The sequence below is a fragment of the Dreissena polymorpha genome, chromosome 7, assembly GCF_020536995.1.
Source record: "Dreissena polymorpha isolate Duluth1 chromosome 7, UMN_Dpol_1.0, whole genome shotgun sequence".
Lineage (NCBI taxonomy): Eukaryota > Metazoa > Mollusca > Bivalvia > Myida > Dreissenidae > Dreissena > Dreissena polymorpha.
Genome location: NC_068361.1, coordinates 107,708,827 through 107,729,795, shown reverse-complemented (window position 1 = coordinate 107,729,795; position 20,969 = coordinate 107,708,827). Strand labels below are relative to the sequence as shown.

The 20,969-nt window shown below is 37.8% G+C and overlaps 1 protein-coding gene across 4 annotated transcripts in view; it reads right to left on the bottom strand.

Moving 5' to 3' along the window:
- The window catches only part of LOC127838283 (DNA replication complex GINS protein SLD5-like), a 92,057-nt gene extending 78,422 nt beyond the window's left edge, over positions 1 to 13,635 (bottom strand). For all 4 annotated transcript variants that reach the window (XR_008029756.1, XR_008029757.1, XR_008029755.1 and 1 more), the window contains exons 1-2: positions 13,456 to 13,635; positions 9,631 to 9,777 (exon numbers count right to left, since the gene is read on the bottom strand). Coding sequence is in view for 1 of the 4 variants with exons in the window: in XM_052365929.1 (XP_052221889.1) it covers positions 9,631 to 9,777; positions 13,456 to 13,551 (243 nt within the window). In the remaining 3 variants the exon portion in view is untranslated. The remainder of the gene's footprint in view (positions 1 to 9,630; positions 9,778 to 13,455) is intronic.
- Between the last annotated feature and the right edge of the window lie 7,334 nt (positions 13,636 to 20,969).

Here is a 20,969-nt window from a genome sequence, read left to right as displayed (position 1 = left end):
TCCATCCATGAAGGGTTAAACTTTGTTTTCCCACTAGAAATTTTAGCACTTATAGTGTATCTATGATAATTAAGTTTCAAGCAAAGCTACCCTGATAAAGAAGTATACATGTAATTAGATGCTGTTCATTTTGGTGTATCATCAAATAAGTGGTTAGAGGTCTTCTGTGTATCGATATAAAAATGGTAATTATATTGTGCATGTTATATCCTTAAGCAGAAGACCAAATTTATTTAGTGATACACCAACTTGTTGTACAAGATTAATACTAGTATATAAAGCAGTGTAAATGCTCTGCTACAGCTACATTGTGAAACCTTTAAATTGACAATAGGGTGCAGTTATAATGACTTAAGTTACATTCAAAATGACTGGTCATTGCAGAGCAGATTATGCAAGCGGAGATAGGACCTTATCACCTGACATCTTTTATGACAGCATTGATTGGGCAATGAAACAGTTGCACTACATTGTTTATTCCAGTTTCAAATAATGGCTTTTACATTATTGATGACTTTGCGGGAGTGTAATAATGCTGTTTAATAATTTTAATACTTCGCTTTAACACCTTGAAGTTACCTCACTAGCTATGGCATCATTAGACAAGAATTGTGTTTGTCCGAAACACAATGCCCACTATTGCGCAGCTTTGAAATAAAATTTCAATATATCATTTGGCAGGTTTAGAAATTATCTCCCTTTTAAAGCTTATTACTTCCCTTGGATTGTATTTTTTAACTTTTGACCTTGAAGGATGACCTTCACCTTTCACCACTCAAAATGTGCAGCTTCATGAGATACACATGCATGCCAAATATCAAGTTGCTATCTTCAATATTGCAAAAGTTATGGCCCATATTAAAGTTTTCGGACGGACACACACACACAGACAGACAGACAAACGGACTGACAGTACAACTGCAACATGCCACCCTACCGGGAGCATAAAAATGTATCAGGGCATTTAGGCTCTGTGCATTTATCTTTAATTACTAAACATGATGTACCTATGATATCAATAGAACATCATATCCGTTGTCATGTAATACAGAATTTATTACATTATATTTGTAAATGATGAAAACTCGGCAAAGCATCAGTTTTATCTTTTTTCCAATAACTTGTGTAATAAATTCCATATTACATAACCACTCATACAATACATGTATCTCTATATCTCTACATTCCAAACAGCAATATCATGTAAACATGCATAAGGTTTGGTCAAATTGTTGTCAATGGAAACAAAATAAAACTGGAATAAACAATGGGTTCCCTCAGCTCTTGCATCACTGGGAACTGTGTAAGGTAGTGAAGTCTGCAGTGTACAAATGCTAAGGAAGTAAACACAGCACTATTGTTACTTCAAAAAAAACTTGTCAATAATTTTAAAAGTTACATAAGAAATAAATATTTATGCTCCTGAAGAGGTGCTAGCAGACAGTTAGCATGGGTTGTCAGGTCTCATCTAGATGAATGCACATTAACAGGGATACAGTCATACCATAGATTCATTCATCCTGCAAGTTTACTAAATAAACTCTTTAAAAAAAATAAATTCTCCATTGAAAATGAAAAAGTAGGAATAGTAGGAAGATTTGGTAAAAAAATAGGAAAAAGTAGGATCCTGATGAAAAAGTAGGAAATAGTAGGAAAAAGTAGGAAAAAGCATGACCGCTTGACAGCCTGTTATTAGTGGCAAAATGACGCTAGCAGATGATATGTTATGCAATTTATATCAAACCCGAGAGGGCCACAGAGAAGAAGAAACATGAACTTGCCCAGACCTCAAAGACAAGCATATTATTGCTAAATTATCAGCTTACAATTAACAATTCAAGGGTGTTGATTAAAGCATATCGTACTGGGTGTTGGCTGATGCATTAGAAGGCAGTTCCCGATTTGCTATCCATCTTTGCTGCAAATAAGCGATCTAGAGAAAACGCACCCAGACGTTTATCGAAAGTTCGGTATTGGTTTTCAAGTTGTTCGTAGGAGCCATCAATGCTATGCTGGGCTAGGACGTGATCTTGTCATTGAGCACACATTGATGATGTGTTTATAGAGCACATGTGGTCTAACTCACGGCAGTGAAATAGCCGAGGAAATGCAAACCCCTTGGACCCTATCTGCATCATCCTAGCACAACAGTGGGATGCAGGATTTAACAGATCTGACCTATACTTCAATTTCGCAACACAAAGATTCAACTAAGGCGTGCATCAAAGGGGATTCTTTTGATCTATAGAAAATGCAGACACAGATCACAAACCTGCTCTCCATACACAGCTAACCCTACTCTAAAAACATGGTCAATAAGAAACAATGCAGTGGCTGGGTCAGATGTAAATGTTCATGCAGTTGAGGCATTTGGGAAAACGATCATAAGAAATATCATAGGAAAGTTGGTCTTTGCTTATAAATTCACGAGAAAATACAGAGACAAAGCTCTTGGGAATAGCTTGGCTGTTAAGATCGCTTCTGAACGTGCTTTTTATCCTGCTCTTCTGTTCCAGCGTTTTCTGGTGGTGTAAAAATCTGGATATCCTTCCCTTGCAGTCATATTGTCTTTTGAACTGAGCTCCCTTCCTGCTGCCTTCTTTGAAACCAAGAACATACTGTGTACAGCAGCAGGGGTTGAAGAATTTTTCCAGAGCCACTCGCCCTGCAGGGTGAGTAGGCCTGACAATCCACTCGCCCTTCACTTTAATCTACTCGCCCTGCATTAAAAAAATAGATATCTATATTTATAGTTATGATCAACCAGAACCTTTTAAACCTACGTAACATAGTGACACTAAACTGCGAACGAATTAACTACATTATCTGATGGATTATATTTGCTTTCCTTACGTTTTCTGCACCTCTTTCCTTTTCTCAATTCTTTCCGCTTCTCGTTTTGACGACCATTCTACTTCTTTCTGTTCCCTGTCGCCACCACCTTGCAGATATTTTAGAATAGAACCCTTTTCCATTTTAATATTTCAGACGAACTTTTACTGAAAGACACGCTTGATTGACAAACGGTTACAATATGGTAAATTTTGCCTAAGGCTTCTGATCACGAAATTCGGAATTATTCTGTTTATTAATAATTATTTTTTCTGTTTATTTTTAATTAAATATAAGAAGTTTTATAATTGACCAGTGATGTATTATTGTTTTATTGATATCTACATTAAAATTCACGGAATGACCAATACATTTTTAAGTTTTAATCACTTTTAATCGATTAGCTAAGAGCACTGACAACAACGAAAAGAGCGCAGCCGATTTCGAGAATTATTTTTAATGTGCCCGTGACGTCATTTTTCATTGTCAAAACGAAAGTGAAGTTTCTTTGTGTACTTAACGTATTTTTGTTCGTTCAAAAAATTGTTCGAAATTTGTATCGATGTGGAAGGAGTTCTGGAACTGAATTTATATTTCTTAACTTGAAAAACAGCACTCGCCAGGTCAGTCGAGTATTTAACAGATTTTACTCGCCCGACCGTCAACTTCACTCGCATATGCGAGTGGTTGAGTGTATTCTTCAACCCCTAAGCAGTTAAGCCTAAGATCGCTCAGGCAATTTTGAGAGTATGCTATAGACACATCATGTGAGGCTGTGATGAACTGTATTCATGAAACAGATGCATGATGGTGGCACTTTCCTGAATCCTTGACCATGGAGAAGGCGACTTATATAACGCAATAGCCGAGTCTTATGTAGATTCATAGAAAATGCATTACGTACAAGCGACAGTGGGGTTCAATGGCTACAAGACGGTCATTATAACAAAGACAACACACACCGGAGACGATGAAACAAACGTGAATCATATTGTGTGTTTAAGCAAAGAAACAGAATGCTCATGTAAAAATGGAAGAATTTTTGTCTCGTGACAGAAACATGGCCGGCATGATTGCTTAGATCAGCACAACCCTGCCTTAAATGGGATGCTATGTTGTTCTGTCTTCCGTGGATGCAGATGTTAAAATTGTTAAAGAAACATCATAACGATCCTGTCATAGCACCACACAGTTGGTGGAAAAGGATACAGATTTGCTCATCTAGATCCTGCATTACTCCGAAAGGGAAAATAAGACCAAAAATAAGAAAAAAAGTGTATAATATTAACCTTTTGGAAGAACTCATGCTTATTCAGGCTGTAATTAATATTCAATGATTTTCAGCAATGGTAAAAAATGATGTATACAGAAGTTAGTAAAACCTGATCCTATTTTGAAGTCATGTGCTAGTTCTTTCTCTCTTCCAAATGTCATAAATTGGAGTTTACAGGGTTTTTTTTTAGAGAAAGGGGAAGACGCTGGACGCTGGGTGAAAGGGGAAAAAAGAGTGCGAAAGAGACATATTAGGGAAAAAAAAACAAACTGTTCATTTCAATGTCTATAACTCATCAAAAGAGGCTTGTCTCCGTCCTTTTTGTTCTAAAACACATTTAACACGTATTAAAGTCAAAGTCCTTAATTAAGTTGCAGGTGTAGATCTAATTATGGGAAATGTTTTCAACTATATTTCTGTACTGGGGCCGGGGGACGATGTCAATTTTGTAATTTCAATTTCATGATGAATGGGTTGACGATCTTGATCTGCTACAGTATTGGAAGGGAAAGGAGCAGCAGCTGCCGATTGTCTTCTTTCACTTTCACAATGTTTGATGTTGATTACCTCAGAATCCTGATGGGTTATAACGGTTTTCGATGATTCTTTCTTAAAAAATGCCTCGATGCGTTCAGTATCTTCCGAGTCCGAATGTTTTATTTTGTTTGTGTAAGAACGCCAATTGTGAGACATTTTTTTCTGTTTTCACGTTTATATCTTGGCTTGCACATAGCCCGGATGAAAATTCGACTGGTTTCTGGTAATTTATTGACGAAACACCCTTCTCGCGCAAGACCGGTATCCAGTTAAATAGTCACATGATTATTACGATTAGTTGCCCAGTTTACATAACGTTATTTAAGAGCTATATTTAGAATAACTGGGATTCCCAGATTTTTTGTGTTCATCTGGAGAGAGAGAGAAAGATCGTTGTACATGGTGCAAATTGGATAATTGTCGAATGCCCAAAGGAAAAATAAACATTTCTTTGAGAGAAAATATTATATCTTGGTGAAAAATGATATTTTTGGTGGGGAAATTGTATTTTGAGGGGAAAAATTCTGGTAGGGGAAGACGCCGAATATCGGCGTCACTTTCTTAGTAAAAAAAACCCCTGGTTTATGATAATTCAACTGCTTAAATATAACCTCAACTCCATAAAAGTGTTCTTTGTCTCCTAAACTATGGCGTCTTACATAACAACCATAACTTTTGAGTAACAAGTTATGGACCTGTGGTCCTTCAGATTGTGTTAATAGCCATTTTGTCGCTGTGTTGGATGTGTGTGCAACATAATTAGCTTACATTTTGTCTGAAGATATAAATGTGATATTTATGTGTTCTTTTCTCGAAACCTGGGTATAGACACCAAATTAATCAAATTTGAGTGGACAGTTACAAAGTCATATTTTATTATCATAAATAGGTTTTGACGGCCATCTTGGCGGCCATTTTGGATTTGTGTGATACAAAATAAACTTTAAAAGTGTCTGATGACGTAAATGTGTTCTTTGACCCCTGAAACCTATCTATAGACACCAAAATCTAGATCTAAAATTGAGTGGAAAGTAACATAGTTATGGTCATTAATATGTATTGGCGGCCATCTTGGCAGCCATTTTGGACACCATGTTGGATTTCTGTGTGACATTATTAACTTACACTTTGCATACATGCCATACGTCCCGGATTGTCCGGGACAGTCCGGGAAATGAAGAACTTGTCCTGCTGTCCCGGAAATCTGTCAAATGTCCCGGAATTTACAAAATCCATATATACATGTACCTTATCTTAGGCTTAACTGCACCTCGAATCTGTGTATATCTGCAGCGTCGCCATGACAATGCCTACCCGAATAGGCAGACTACGCTACGTGTCAAAGTCGATCAATTAACAGGTGTCCTGTTATCATATCGATTGTCTCACGTTCTCGGTCAAACCGAAAAGGCGGCATTGTTATCCCCACGCTTTTTGAAAAAAAGGTGGGGATATTGTGGTGATCTCCGCCGTCCGTCCGTCTGTCCGTCCGTCCTGGCCACTATCTCCTCCTACACTAAAAGCACTAGAACCTTGAAATTTACACACATGGTAGCTATGAGCATATGTGCGACCCTGCACTATTTGGAATTTTGATCTGACCCCTGGGTCAAAAGTTATAGGGGTTGGGGTGGGGCCGCGTCAGAAATTATCACTCATTTTTTTAGGTTATTTTACATTTACTTCTTTATTTCTACACCGATTCACTTCAAATTGATACTGGACCTCACCTATGACAATACGGTCAATCTCAACCATGCATGGCCCCATTCCCAACCCTGGGGCGCCCCGCCCACATAGGCCACACCCACCAAAAATTTCCATTTACTATAATTTTTTCATTTCTACACGGATTCACTTCAAATTGATACTGAACTTTTGTTATGACATTAGGGTCAATCTCAACTATGCATGGCCCCAATCCCAACCCTGGGGCGCCCGCCCACATAGGCCACACCCACCAAAAAATTCCATTTACTATAATTTTTTCATTTCTACACGGATTCACTTCAAATTGATACTGAACTTCTCTTATGACATTAGGGTCAATCTCAACTATGCATGTTCCCATAACCAACCCTGGGGCCCCGCCCACATAGACCACACCCACCCAAAATTGCCTTTACTATAATTTCTTCATTTCTACACCGATTCACTTCAAATTGATATTGAACTTCTCTTATGACAATACAGTCAATCTCAACTATGCATGGCCCCATTACCAACCCTGGGGCGCCCCGCCCACATAGACCACACCCACCCAAAATTGCCTTTTACTATAATTTCTTCATTTCTACACCGATTCACTTCAAATTGATACTGAACCTCTCTTATGACAATACGGTCAATCTCAACTATGCATGGCCCCATTACCAACCCTGGGGCGCCCTGCCCACATATGTCACACCCACCCAAAATTGCCTTTTACTATAACTTCTTCATTTCTACACCAATTCACTTCTAATTGATGATGAACTTCTCTTATGACAATACGGTCAATCTCAGCTATGCATGGCCCCATTACCAACCCTGGGGCACACCTAGGTCAAACATTCGGCGTGGGGATACGCGTCGGCCTCTGCCGCGCCATTTCTAGTTAAATGTGGTTGTTAATTGACTTTAATCTACTACGTCATTATTTCCCGCTGGGTAAGGGCAAAGGATAGTTGTTCACACATCTGAAGTCCAACATCGCCGAGTAAAAAATTAAAAGCAGTTTATGTTCGCACATTTAACCAACAAAGAAGTTGAGTAAAAAAGTAAGCATATAAAAACGTCATCCTCACTAGGTTTATTATTGTCTTGTTCTAAACATATAAAATATAAATGTTATAAATGAATAAAGGCGTATCAACAACTACGCGTTACACACCGGTCTTAATAACAATAACGCAGTGACATCACCATCTATGTTTAGAACGCTTACACTGAAAACACGTGGCTTGTATCTAGTAACGGAAGTAGTAATGTTTAATTTGACGTTAATAGATCAAGTGTATTTCGGATAGGCTTTCAAACTTTTGCAATTAACGATGCGAAACACAAAAAAAAACGTACCAAAAATGCATATCAGGGGTTTTTTTTACTAAGAAAGTAACGCCGATATTCGGCGTCTTCCCCTACAAGAATTTTTCCCCTAAAACTACCATTTCCCCTTCAAAAATATAATTTTTCACCAAAATATAATATTTTACCCTCAAAGAAATGTTTTTTTCTTTTGGGAAGTCGACACTTATCCAATTTGTACCATGTACAACGATCTCGCTCTCTCTCTCTCTCTCTCTCTCTCTCTCTCTCTCTCCCTACGAACACTAAAATCTGGGAATCCCAGTGATTCTATATATAGCTCTTTAATTACGTCATGGAAACCGGGCAACTAATCGTATTAATCATGTGACTATTTTACTGGATTCCGGTCTTGCGCCAGAAGGGTGTTTCGTCAATTAATTACCAGAAACCAGTCGAATTTTCATCCGGGTTATGTGAAAGCCAAGATATAAACGTTAAAACAGAAAAAAGTCTCACAATTGGCGTTCATACACAAACAAAATAAAACGTTCGGACTCGGGAAATATTAATTGCGTTGACGCATTTTTTAAGGATGAATCACCAAAAACCGTTGAAACCCAGCAGGAGTCGGAGGTAAATGTAATCAACATCGATTTATACTGTCGCACCTTTCCCTTTCAATACTGTAGCAGATCTAGATCGTCAACCCATTCATCATGAAATTGAAATCACAATATTGACATCGTTCCCCGGCCCCAGTTGAAAACATTTCCCATTATTAGATCTACCCCTGCAACTTTATTTAGGACTTTGACTTTAATATCATACTTGTTCATGTGTTTAAGAACAAAAAGGTCAGAGACATGCCTCTTTTTCTAAAAAAACAAACCCTGAAGTATGTAGGCAGGTAATAGACATTGAAATGAACCGTTTTTATTTTTTCCCCAAATATGTCTCTTTCGCGTTCGATTTTCCCCTTTTACCCAGCGTCCAGCGTCTTCCCCTTTTTCTAAAAAAAACCCCTGCATATGTCTATAAATATCGCTACATTTGATACATGTCCCGGAAAATCGGCAAAAGTCCCGGACAATTTAACTTAATGTCCCGGAATTGGTCTGAAAAATTATGGCATGTATGACTTTGTCTGACGAAATAAATGTGCTCTTTGCTCCCTGAAACCTGGGAATAGACACCAAATTCATCAAATTTAATTGGATAGTAACATAGCTATGATCATAAATAGCTTTTGCGGCCATCTTGGTGGCCTTTTTTGAAGCCATGTTGGATTTGTGTGTACTATATACTTAAACAATGTCTTAATTTAAATTCAAACTAGTCAAATTGTTGTGTACAAAATCAAAATCAAGTAATATTCACAGCAGTAACACCATTCAGAGAGTTTGTTCCTTTTTTTTTCATTTTTCAATCCTGACGGCGGCCATCTTGAAAACGGACGCCATTTTGAAATTTTGTATTGGCTAACGTGCTTTATCAAATCTATAGTGACTGAAAAGTATATGTGCCAAATTTGGTGCTTGCATCACAAACTGAAAGATATCTTGATATATAGACTTAATCAGCTGAGCTAGTATGAGCATTGATGGCCGAGTGGTCTAAGGGTTAGACTTTTACTCATTGGTTCGAGCCCAGATGAGGGTCATTATTTTTTCTTTAATTTTATTTTTGTTTTTTACTGAAGCATTTTAGAACCAATGTTTACGTTCATCAATATAAAGCATTTAATGACAAACTTCAATACATGCCAGAATCTGTGAAAAGGTCCCTTTAAGAAGCTTCTCTCAACAAGATATGATATCACAAAATTTCTAATTCAATAGAAGTTTTGGACGCGACACAAATAGCAACTTGAACACTATTTTTATTGCCAAATTTGTAAAATGTATGTTATAAAATTGAAATTTCCCAACACATCGCTGGAACATAAAGACCCTCTTGTCAAAGCAGAGAAAACAAATTACCTCCATGCTGTGTATGTTGACTTTGAAGTCGCCTTTTTTTGCTCGTTTGAAGTTTTCCTCCATTTCTGAAATCTGCTCGAGCAGACATTCCACAAGCTCAGTCTTTGATTCAAGTAGCTCTGGGGCAAACTTCTCATTCAGCCATGCCTGAAAAAGGGATGAATTTGTTTATTAACAATAATCTTAGTTGTAAATAAGGATATGAACTTTGACTATTTTTTTTATACTCCCATAAAGGGAGGAGCATTAAGCCGTCATATTGCTCTTACCAACACATGCAAAAAGGACAAAAAATCTTACAGGAAATGAGGTTGGGTACATGTTACTTACAAAATGTACAGGACCTCACCAGATATTGCCGAATTACTTCTTTTATGCAAACCTGAGAAAATACTTTTTTTCAGTATATTTCAATCACATAAATGCTCATTTGTAAACAACTTTTTTCATACATTAAAATGATCACTTCATTTTGAATGTTTTTCTAAAAGTGAAGCAAGCTTTTTTAAAATATAAATAACATGTCACAGGAATATCAACAACATCAACATTTTTAAGCCATTCATTGCTTTACTGGCAGTCAATTTTCGTTCACTATGTACAATTTTGTTGGGAAAGGTTGCCTCTTGACAAAAAATGACACAAACGGCTACTTGCCAACATAAACTAGAAGAAAACACTTCTCGAACTCATAGAAATGCTAGGTTTGCTCTTGTCTGACCGAACGTTCAGTGCCGAATTTTACAAGAGTAAACTATCGAAATATCCTTGCTACCGAACATAATCAACATTTGTACAATAAACGAATACGAGTTTATCAACTTACAACACAGATAGTGTTAAAGTGACTTGGCTACGCGCCCAACACCTGTTGAAAGGATATTGAAAAAGCATTATCTTGATTTTATGAAAAAAAATCAAATCAGCACTTTAAAATATAAATTTGAAAAATAAAACCAACAAAAATCAATGAGTAATTTTTATCATAAACACATCACTATCAGCAATAAAAACTGATTATTTTCCGACTATATGTTGTTGACGGTAGGTCCTGTAAAAGATGAGGTCTTGTATTTTCCAGTTTAGTTGACCTACTTTCCTGTACATATCGTACGATTTCCTTATTTCGAGCATAACCTAATTTCGATCACTTTGTTTACATTAAGAACGCGGCTCTCGTGATGACGTCACACGCATGCGCTTGGAGTATTTTGTTTTACTCATATTACTACGCTTGAAAATAATTACAGACACGACTAAAATAAGGAAAAAAACAGTTTTATTGTATTTAAAAATCTTACTTCAACTAAAATAATCCAAGTGTATGCCTGTTTCATGCATTTTTCAGTACTCTTCATTAAACTTGCACATAAATTGCAGACCACTGCCCTAGTTTAAACACACCAAATTCATTTATTTGAATGAAAACTCTTTTTTTCACGATTCCCTGAAAATGTTGCACGGAACAATATGTGAACGCACATCGAGAAAATAGGTTACATGATGATATACACATGTTCAGTGGGTAAGCACTGTCCCGATTGGATAATTTTATCAAATCTTTTAATAGTAACATATATATGCCAAAATTTTATTTCAACAAATTGCGAACGTTATTTCTTTTTCAACTCTTGAGCACTTTTTCGTGTCCATGTTGCTCAAAAGAAGATAGACCAATAAAACAGAAACTTGTTAAATGGTAAATAGAAGATATGAAAAAAGTTAAATTAATCTTTCAGTTTCTCTAAATTTGTTCAGTGAATCGACTTTTTGAAGTTTTGTTGACCTCCTGCCTGTTGCAATCGAGTACTCTCGCTTTTTGGATGTGACCTCTGGACTCAAGGTAAACAATGTATGTCATTTGCGGGCGTGTATGGAACTATCGGCTTTGCATGGTAAAACACCATGTAAATAAACAATTTTGACATTGGTTGAATGGGAATGAAATAAATCTTTAAAGGTACATCGTTTATTGTGGCATTGTTTGAATTTATTCACAGATTATTTTAGTTGCTTCCTTAACCGCTTGACGCAAGGTAATTGGAGGATATCATTATGTCATTTCCGTTTGTGCTCGACACAAGGTAATTGGAGGATATCATTATGTCATTTGCATTTGTGTATGGAACTATCAGCTTTGCGTGGTTAAACATGCTGTAAATAAACAATTTTGAATGAAATAAATCTTTAAAGGTACATCGTTTAGTGCGGCATTCTTTGAATTAATTCAGAAATTATTTTAGTTGTTTCCTTAACCGCTCAATTCAATGTAATTGGAGGATATCTGACTAGGATTTTGACTGCGGTTGCAAAATAGGCTAATCTTTTTATCGTGTAAGTACCTGTTATCGAACAGCACCTATTATTGGACGTTTTGTTTTGCTTCTGTATGCACATAAGCAAAAGTGCGCATGACGTCACATTGATAAACAAATGGTCGCACATGAAGTCCATGACCTACTTGCCTATTTAGCTTGAAACAAATGCGCCAAAAACAGGTTAAAGGAGTGCATTTATTGTTATTTACACCATTTTGTGTGTTTTTTGCTATTACAAAATGAATGCATTTATCAAAACGTGCATTTACAAACCAAAAAGCATATTTCCGTTTGCAATTTTGATTGCAGCAGACGCAGATTTTTTCGTTGAGTCCGGGTCACGTGATAGTCATGTGACTTGGTATATACTGGAGTAGTGTTTATGAAGTGTCGGGTAATACGTCATGTGGTTACAATACACTAAATGATCGCTTCATATTAGGCTGTACTCTCTAAAAAAATATCATAGTTGACAGGAAGGCATGTTTTACACTTTTTACCATTATTCCGGTGTTATCTTGCGGAGATAATGGTAGGGCATGAATAGGTGTTCACTACTGAATCCCTGAAATATGATACACGTGAAGACTATAGTAAACCATTGCACTAGAAAAGGTTACATTCCATTAAGAAACGGCCGAAAAAAAAAAGTTGCAAAAACAGTCGATTTTGATTTGTGTCAAGTTCTTTCTTGCATTGTACATGACATATCTTTTTTATTGCATAAATCGATTCCGCTTAGAATGGCCTTTAAGAAAAGGTATGGTTATGGGGGTCTCTATGTGCAAAATGTTGCATTTATTTTCGCTCAAAGTTGTCGCTTTTACATTGAATTATATAGGGAAACTATTTAGTGTGTTATGACCCAGCGATTTTCCTCCTTCTTTATAAAGTACCGGTAAACAGCACTTTCCAAATTACGAAAAAAATACAAATTTCCCAATTGCTGTCCTTAAATTCCCAATTAAAGGTAAAAAAAAAAAAAAAAAAAAAAAAATTTTTTTTTTTTTTTTTAGCAACATTTAGTTAGTTTCCCTTTGCAACTCTATAGCTTGAACCTAGGTTTATATAATATTGACAGCTTGAAAACACTTGGTTATCAATTTAAAAGTATTTGGGAGGAAAAAATCAAATACACCAATTTCCCAAGTTGAGGTTTTCACGACTCGATTTTTCCCAATTTTGAGGTTTTCATGACTTGATTTTTCCCAATTGGACCGGTACAGGTACTTTTCCCAATTGGACAAGGAAAATCGCTGTGACCATGTTTACATCGGCCGCCATTTTATTTTGTCTGCTAGAGGTGACAATAATCAGGGAATCATTGTTATGAATTCTTGAAGGTAGTTAGCTGGAAAACTTTACAAATAAATCATTCAATGATTGAAATGTAAGTCATTTGTTAAAACAAATTGTTTTGGCATTTAAGTGTTTCAATTTTTAGGTAATTTAACGTAATTTCTTAGATGTTCGATAACTGGTTCGTCCACCATAATAAAAAAGACACCTCTTCGAGTTTAAGAAGTACGTCGGCCGCGGTCATCGCCTCCGCTTCTTCTTCGCTTTCATTTTCCGAATTGTCCAATTCATCTAGAACATCCATGGTTAAAAAATAATAATTTAATGCATGCCTTTTAACTCTTTAACATTTTCCCGCCAACTGTCTAGTAAGAAAATCATTGATTTATAAAATTCGCACTCTGTTAACATGTTGTAAACGCCGTGCTGTTCCGTACGTTGATGATAAGGTTACATTACACTAAATCATTTTGTATCCCTCCGTGGACCATTCGACAGTAGTGCCTATTTCTAAAGAGTTCCTTTTCTCTTTTTGAATAAAAGCCATTTAACAATGTGAGACATGTCTTTTGTGGTTATTTGTAATATCCTGTATGTGTCTGGAGTACTTTGATGCCTGGGATTGGAAGCTTACTAAAAAGATGAACTTTTGGGGGTGTCTTTTCTATTGGGTGGGGCTTTTGTCGAAATTAGGCTTCCGAGACAGGTTTTTCTACAGTGGATGCATTCGACAGCGATTTACTTTCTTAGAAGTTGCGATAAGATTGTTTTTGATTGCAATTATTGGAAGAGGACAGATCCATCTTTAAAATGATACCAGGTTCGGAAAAATTGATCCGTAGGAAAGGCAAGAAAAATGCGTTGAAAATTGTCAGTTTTATAATGGGACCATATGGGAATCTGAATTAGTGTAATATAACCTATATAGTTCGCGAATAGGTTGAACATGATGTAGATACAGTGTGGTTTAAAATAGCAAATACTATGTTTTGTCTTCTTAAGTTTATAAACATATAAGTTATATTTTCGGTTAAATGCATAAAGCTTCATAATTAGTAACATACTTGCAAAGCATATCGTATGAACATTCAGAGGTATTTTATGTAAATCCTTAGAACATATAGTTCCATCTAATCTTTCAGCTCATTTCAATTAATATAACATACTTTATGACTTACAGCATGGTTTCAGAGAAAGAACTTCTACAACTCATTGATGACCTGGCACGAAATATGACATATGGAAAACAAACTGATCTAATATTGCTTAATTTAAGCAAAGCGATTGACAAAGTGATCGAACCATCTTAAACTGCTTTTCAAATTACAGGAATATGGTGTGGATACTCTCTCATGGATCAAATCATTCCTTATATGTCACACTCAATGGGTTGTTCAAGATTGAGAACTATCCTCCGAGGTACCAGTGACATCCGGGGTACCACAAGGGTCTGTGCTTGGTCCGTTACGTTTTTTCTCTATAAAAACGACTTACCTAAGTCTATTACCTCTCAAGATCGCTTATTTGCAGATGACACTGCCGTATACCCAACAATCAACAATATGCATGACTGCCACACCCTACAAGAAGATCTAAATAAACTAATGAAATGAGAACATTTTTGGGACATGGAGTTCAACCCAGGTAAATGTCAAGTTTTAAACATAACCAGAAATAAATCAAAATTGTCTTTAAACTACAAGCTCCATGGACAAATATTAGAAACTGTTGACAATGCAAAATACTTAGGTGTGGACATTTCAAAAGACCTTTCCTGGAACACCCATATAAATAGAATTACAAATAACGCTAATAAATATCTTGGTTTTCTCCACAGGAACATACAGACGAGAAATTCCAGCATTCGCCAGCTCGCATACAAGACATGGTTAGACCTAAAGTTGAATATGCTTCCTCCGTATGGAGTCCTCATCTCATATCATCTCATCTCATCTCATCTTCGCCTGTGGTCCCATCTGGGACAAAGGCCGCCAACCAGCTTCCTCCAGGCGTCTCGGTTCTGGGCGAGTCTCTCAAGCTGCCCCCATGTTTGGCCCATCTGCTTAGCATCTGCATCCAGGTCCCGGCGCCAGGTGTTTCTAGGCCGCCCTCTCTTCCTTTTCGCTTGGGTGTTCCATGTGAGGGATTGCCTTGTCATATTGGATACAGGCTTGCGAATGGCGTGGCCTATCCTCCTCCAACGTCTCTGAAGGATGTCTTCTTTAACTGGCTGCTGGTTTGTTCTTCTCCATAATTCTTCGTTGGGGATCTTGTCTGGCCAGCGGATCTTCCTGAGGCAGGTGTTGATGAAGACCTGTATTTTCTTTATGGTGGTGACAGTGGTTCTCCAGGTCTCTGCTCCATAGAGGTGTAGCGGCTTCACAATTGTATTGAAGAGCCTAATCTTGGTGCTGATGCCAATTACGCTGGACCCCCAGATGTTCTTGCATCCAGGTCACGGCGCCTATCCACCTTGTCATATTGGATACAGGCTTGCGAATGGTGTGGCCTATCCACCTCCAACGTCTCTGAAGGATGTCTTCTTCAACTGGCTGCTAGTTTGTTCTTCTCCATAATTATTCGTTGGAGATCTTGTCTGGCCAGCGTATCTTGAGGATTTTCCTGAGGCAGGTGTTGATGAAGACCTGTATTTTCTTTATGGTGGTGACAGTGGTTCTCCAGGTCTCTGCTCCATAGAGGAGTAGCGGCTTCACAATGGTATTGAAGAGCCTAATCTTGGTGGTGATGCCAATTACGCTGGATCCTCAGATGTTCTTCAGCTGAGGAAGGCTGTTCGTGCTTTACCGATGCGGGTTCTGACATCTTCATCCGTTCATCCCTGGTTGTCAAGAATGCTGCCGAGATAGGTGAAGCTGTTCACCTCCTCCAGCGCCTCGCCTTTGAATGTGATGGGTGTGTTGTTTGATGCGTTGGTCCTGAACACCTTGCTCTTCGCTTTGTTGATGGTGAGGCCCAGTTTAGCTGAGTTTTCCGCTACCATGTTTGTCTTTTTCCTGCATCTGTTGTTGGGTGTGGGAGAGAAGAGCCAAATCATCGGCAAAGTCAAGGTCTTCCAACTGTTCCCAGAGTGTCCACTGAATTCCATTCCGCTTCTGTTCCGTTGGTGTCTTCATTACCCAATCTATGGCCAGCAGGAACAGGAAAGGTGAGAGTAAACAGCCTTGCCTCACACCAGTTCTCACTTCAAAGGCATCCGTGAGCTGTCTGCCGTGAACAATTCTGCAAGTTATTCCCTCATAAGACTTCCTGATGATGTTGGTGATCTTGTCTGGCACTCCGTAGTGTCTCAGAAGTCTCCAGAGGGACTCCCGGTCAACGCTGTCGAACGCCTTTTCATAGTCAATAAATTTGAAATACAACGGCGAATTCCACTCCAGGGATTGTTTCAGAATGATGCGCAGGGTTGCGATCTGATCCGTGCACGATCTCTCCTTTCGGAAGCCTGCTTGTTGGTCACGGAGATGAGGGTCTACTGCGTCTTTCATTCGGTGCAGTAGGAATGCGATGAAACACCTTTTCTGGGATGGATAACAGCGTGATTCCTCGGTAGTTGGAACAAGAACAGAGGTCGCCTTTCTTGGGAAGCTTGATGAGGTAACCCTCTTTCCACTCTGTTGGGATTTCTTCTTCTTCCCATATCTTGCTGAAGAGCGGGTGTAGTAGGTCCACACTGGTCTCAACGTCAGCCTAAAGCGCTTCTGCCGGTATGCTGTCAGGTCCTGCAGATTTGCCGTTCTTCAATTGTTTGATGGCGCTGCTAATCTCTTCCTTTGTGGGAGTGCAGCATTTGATTGGCAGATCGCTTGTAGCTGGCAGAATCTCCGATGGGTTCACAGGGGCAGGCCTGTGGAGTAGCTCCTGGAAGTGCTCAATCCACCTCTTTTTCTGCCATTCATCATCTGGTATAACTCCTCCATTGTTGTCCCTTACTGGCCTCTCTAGCTTAGCAAACTTTCCTGCTAATCTTTTGGTGATGGAGTACAGATCTTTAGTTCTGTTTTGATAGGCTGCCCCTTCCGCCTCTTTGCAAGCGTCTCTATGTAGTTCCTCTTTTCTCTCTGATACTTCGCTTGACGGTCCTATTTGCTTCGATGTACTCTTCTTGTGCTTTCACTTTTGCGGCGCGTGTTCTGCTGCTGTTTATATGGAGTCCTCACACATTAAAAATATACAAAAAAATGAAAATATACAGAGTCGAGCAATCCGCTGGGTCAAACACAACTATACCCCGTATGCCAGTGTCACCTCCATGCAACTGGAACTTGGTTGGCAGACCTACAAGATACACGAAATAACACAACATTAATAATGTTTTTCAAAATTGTTCAAGGTTTAGTGGCTGTGCCCCTACCATCTTATATCGATCGACCCACCAGATTCACTCGTAACATGCATCCCCTCTCCTACAGACAGATCAATACCACTGCAAATTATTATAAGTTTTCTCATTTCCCAAGTGCTATTGTGATGTAGAACAACCACCCCGCCACTACAGTTTTACATCATGATCTTGAAGGGTTTAAGCAGTCCCTGCTTTCCCCTTCTGCACCTTGAACTCTGGGAGACATGTTTTTATCAGCTTTTAACCTTAAATCACTTCACCTTATAATAAATTTAACATACTTTTAACATTCTCACTTTTTCACTTTTAACACTTTTACCTGCACTGACTGCGCACCTGTCGATAATACCCGAAAGGGGAGTTAGACAGTATATATATAGACAGATAGATAGAGGTATTGGAAAATAATCTACGGCATCGATGCACAAAAAAACTTACAACTTCTTAATATTTTATTTATGAAAATTTAACAATATTCGTGCATTAGGATCAGCGTAAATTATTCATTCTGTTAAAGCTTTACAACAACTCAAACCTTATAAATAAGCTAAATGATTATGATATTGTTCATATTTTAGGAGCCATTAATAATTCGTCGTGTAAATTATTAGGGAGTAGCCGTATTGATTCGTCGTAACCTTCAAAAACGTAATTGATTTGAATTATGTATAAACTTGTGTTCCAATCTTGTCATTCCATTGAAGGCTTGTGTATGTATTTCGAAGTTTATTTTCGTAAAGTGCATCTCTAGGGCGGACTTGTGTGATATTTCAGGGGAAAACTTTGAATTCAAGCCAAAGCGGATCAACTTTACCCCGGCTAAACGACTATTCGCCACATTTACAATTTTGATCCAAAGAGTTCGGTGGTAATGTAATGGTTAGGGATATAGTTATATTGCTATATGAATACTTCCCAATTGAGATATTATTAGATAAATGTTTTATTGATTGGTATACATGTTATAATTCGAAGACTGTACTTGAGCCTTGATTATGTGCTCTCCGCCCAAGAGAGGTGTTACTTGGGGTTCTAGCGGGATACAGGTGACACCTCGATCCCAGAGGCACCCATGGTTCTTTGAATGCTTGGTCTATAGCACAGATTCAATGCTACCATGTTAAAAGTCCCTCGCGGAAGACTTATTTATTTGTAGAAGTTAATAACAAAGGTGTAAACAAATGTCTATGTGCAATGACCCATCTAGTTTTAATTGCGCTGGAACAGAAAACCACTTTACTGTGCCTGCAAAATGTTTGTATTCCGTGCAGTTATTAATATAGCAAAAAGTTTTAGTGCATATAAAAAGTGGTTCGGAAGCAAAAAGGATAAACGATGAATATAGAAAACATGCAAAAGATCACACAATCTTTTTGAAATCTTAAGTAGGTAATGTCATCAGGACCAAGACGCACGGACGGGATAGATAATTGTAACGTACGTCCCGCTGGGACGCTGGTACGCCCTACCCAACATATTTGATTATTTTCAAGAACAGGATATATATACACATGGATTTATAAGAACATACATTAACAGTATCAAGAGGGGTTGCAAAAGCGTACCGGAGCGATCCAAGTTTGCACTATTGCATCTTCCAGTGATCAATGGAAGTTTATTGACTTAGTGATTTCCCTTATTGTCGTAGGGATTTATCTACAGCTCCGTGTGAGACGAAAAAAGGAAGGTCTCGCAGAGCCCTGGGTATGTAATAAATAACGTTTTTCTTATAAAGAAAGAGTAAAGAGTTTACGGCCTATTTGGTATTCGTATTTGAGAAAATATTGCCCTTCCGTCATTTTAGTTTTTTAAGATGGCTGTTATGGTATGGAGGTAGGTGCTTTTAAATTTTGTATTTGTTAATACACAAATGTTGAAAGCAAGACATTGGTCACTGGGCGTTTGGCCACTAATGCCTTGCTAAGTCGTTTTAAAGATAGAGCAGGCCATCGGTGAGACGGTGTACAGCATACACATAAGACAACTGGTCACCGAAATCATTGTACTTTGAGAGTTTGATTAAGTACATATAGTTCGCAATTTTTGGTATCTTTGTTTGAATGCGTTTTACTATTTTGATCGTTTTATAATTGGAACAGGACGCCGGCGAGTCGGCGTACGGTCTATATCTAAGACAATTTCACTCTTAAATACAATGGAAAAAGTTTTCGAAAAAATCATTTTCAAACACGTATATAATCACCTCATTAGTAACAAATTACTTACGCCTTTTCAGTCTGGATTTTTGCCAGGTGATTCAACTACTAACCAACTGACATATACATGTATATACGATACGTTTTGTAAAGCCATCGACAATGGTTTAGAGGTAAAAACTGTCTTTTTTGATATCAGTAAAGCCTTTGATAAGGTCTGGCACAAAGGTCTTCTCCATAAACTAAATGCAATTGGCATTTGAGGAAAGTTACTCTCCTGGTTAACTAATTATCTTCATAAAAGACGACAACGCGTAGTACTTCCAGGCGCAGTCTCTAACTGGGCAATATTAGAAGCCGGTGTTTCCCAAGGTTCCATATTAAGGCCTCTGTTATTTTTAATTTTTATTAATGATATTGTTTACGGCATCAAAAGTAATCTATGCCTTTTTGCTGATGACACTTCCCTTTAAATTATTATCGATGATCCAATAGAATCTAAACAAATACCAGAGGTCGGTTCCCACAAACATCTAGGGGTTTTCCTCTCTAAAGACTGTAAATGGAACATCCATATTAAATACATACCAGAAAAAGCATGGACTCGAATTAATATTATGCGAAAACAAATGTTCACACTTGATTGGAAATCTCTTGAAATAATTAATATATCGTTTATTCGACCTCTTATAGAATATTAAGATGTGATATGGGACAATGGCATCCAAGCGGAAAAAAACGAAATTGATAAAATTCAAAATGAAGCAGCGCGAATCGCTTGTGCATCGTCTAAACTAGTTTCATTAACTGACCTTCATAAGGAAATTATCTGGGAACCGCTACATGACCGCCATGACAAACATAAACTAACATTATTCTTCAAAATGCAAATTTCGATTACCCCACAGTATTTATTCGACCTCGTACCCCAACATGTTGGATCTGTTGCTAGGTATAATTTTCGCAATGCTAATGACTTACGTACTTCCGAATCTAGAACAACCCTTTACTAAAATTCATTCGTACCCGAAGTCATTCGAAAATGGAATAACCTACCAGATGATGTTAAAAAATTGTGAATCGTTGAATGCATTTAAATCTAAACATAACAGGAATAAAGTTATAACACCATCGTACTATTACATAGGTAAACGGCATTCTCAAGTCATTCACACGCGTTTAAGGACCAAATCCAGTTCCCTT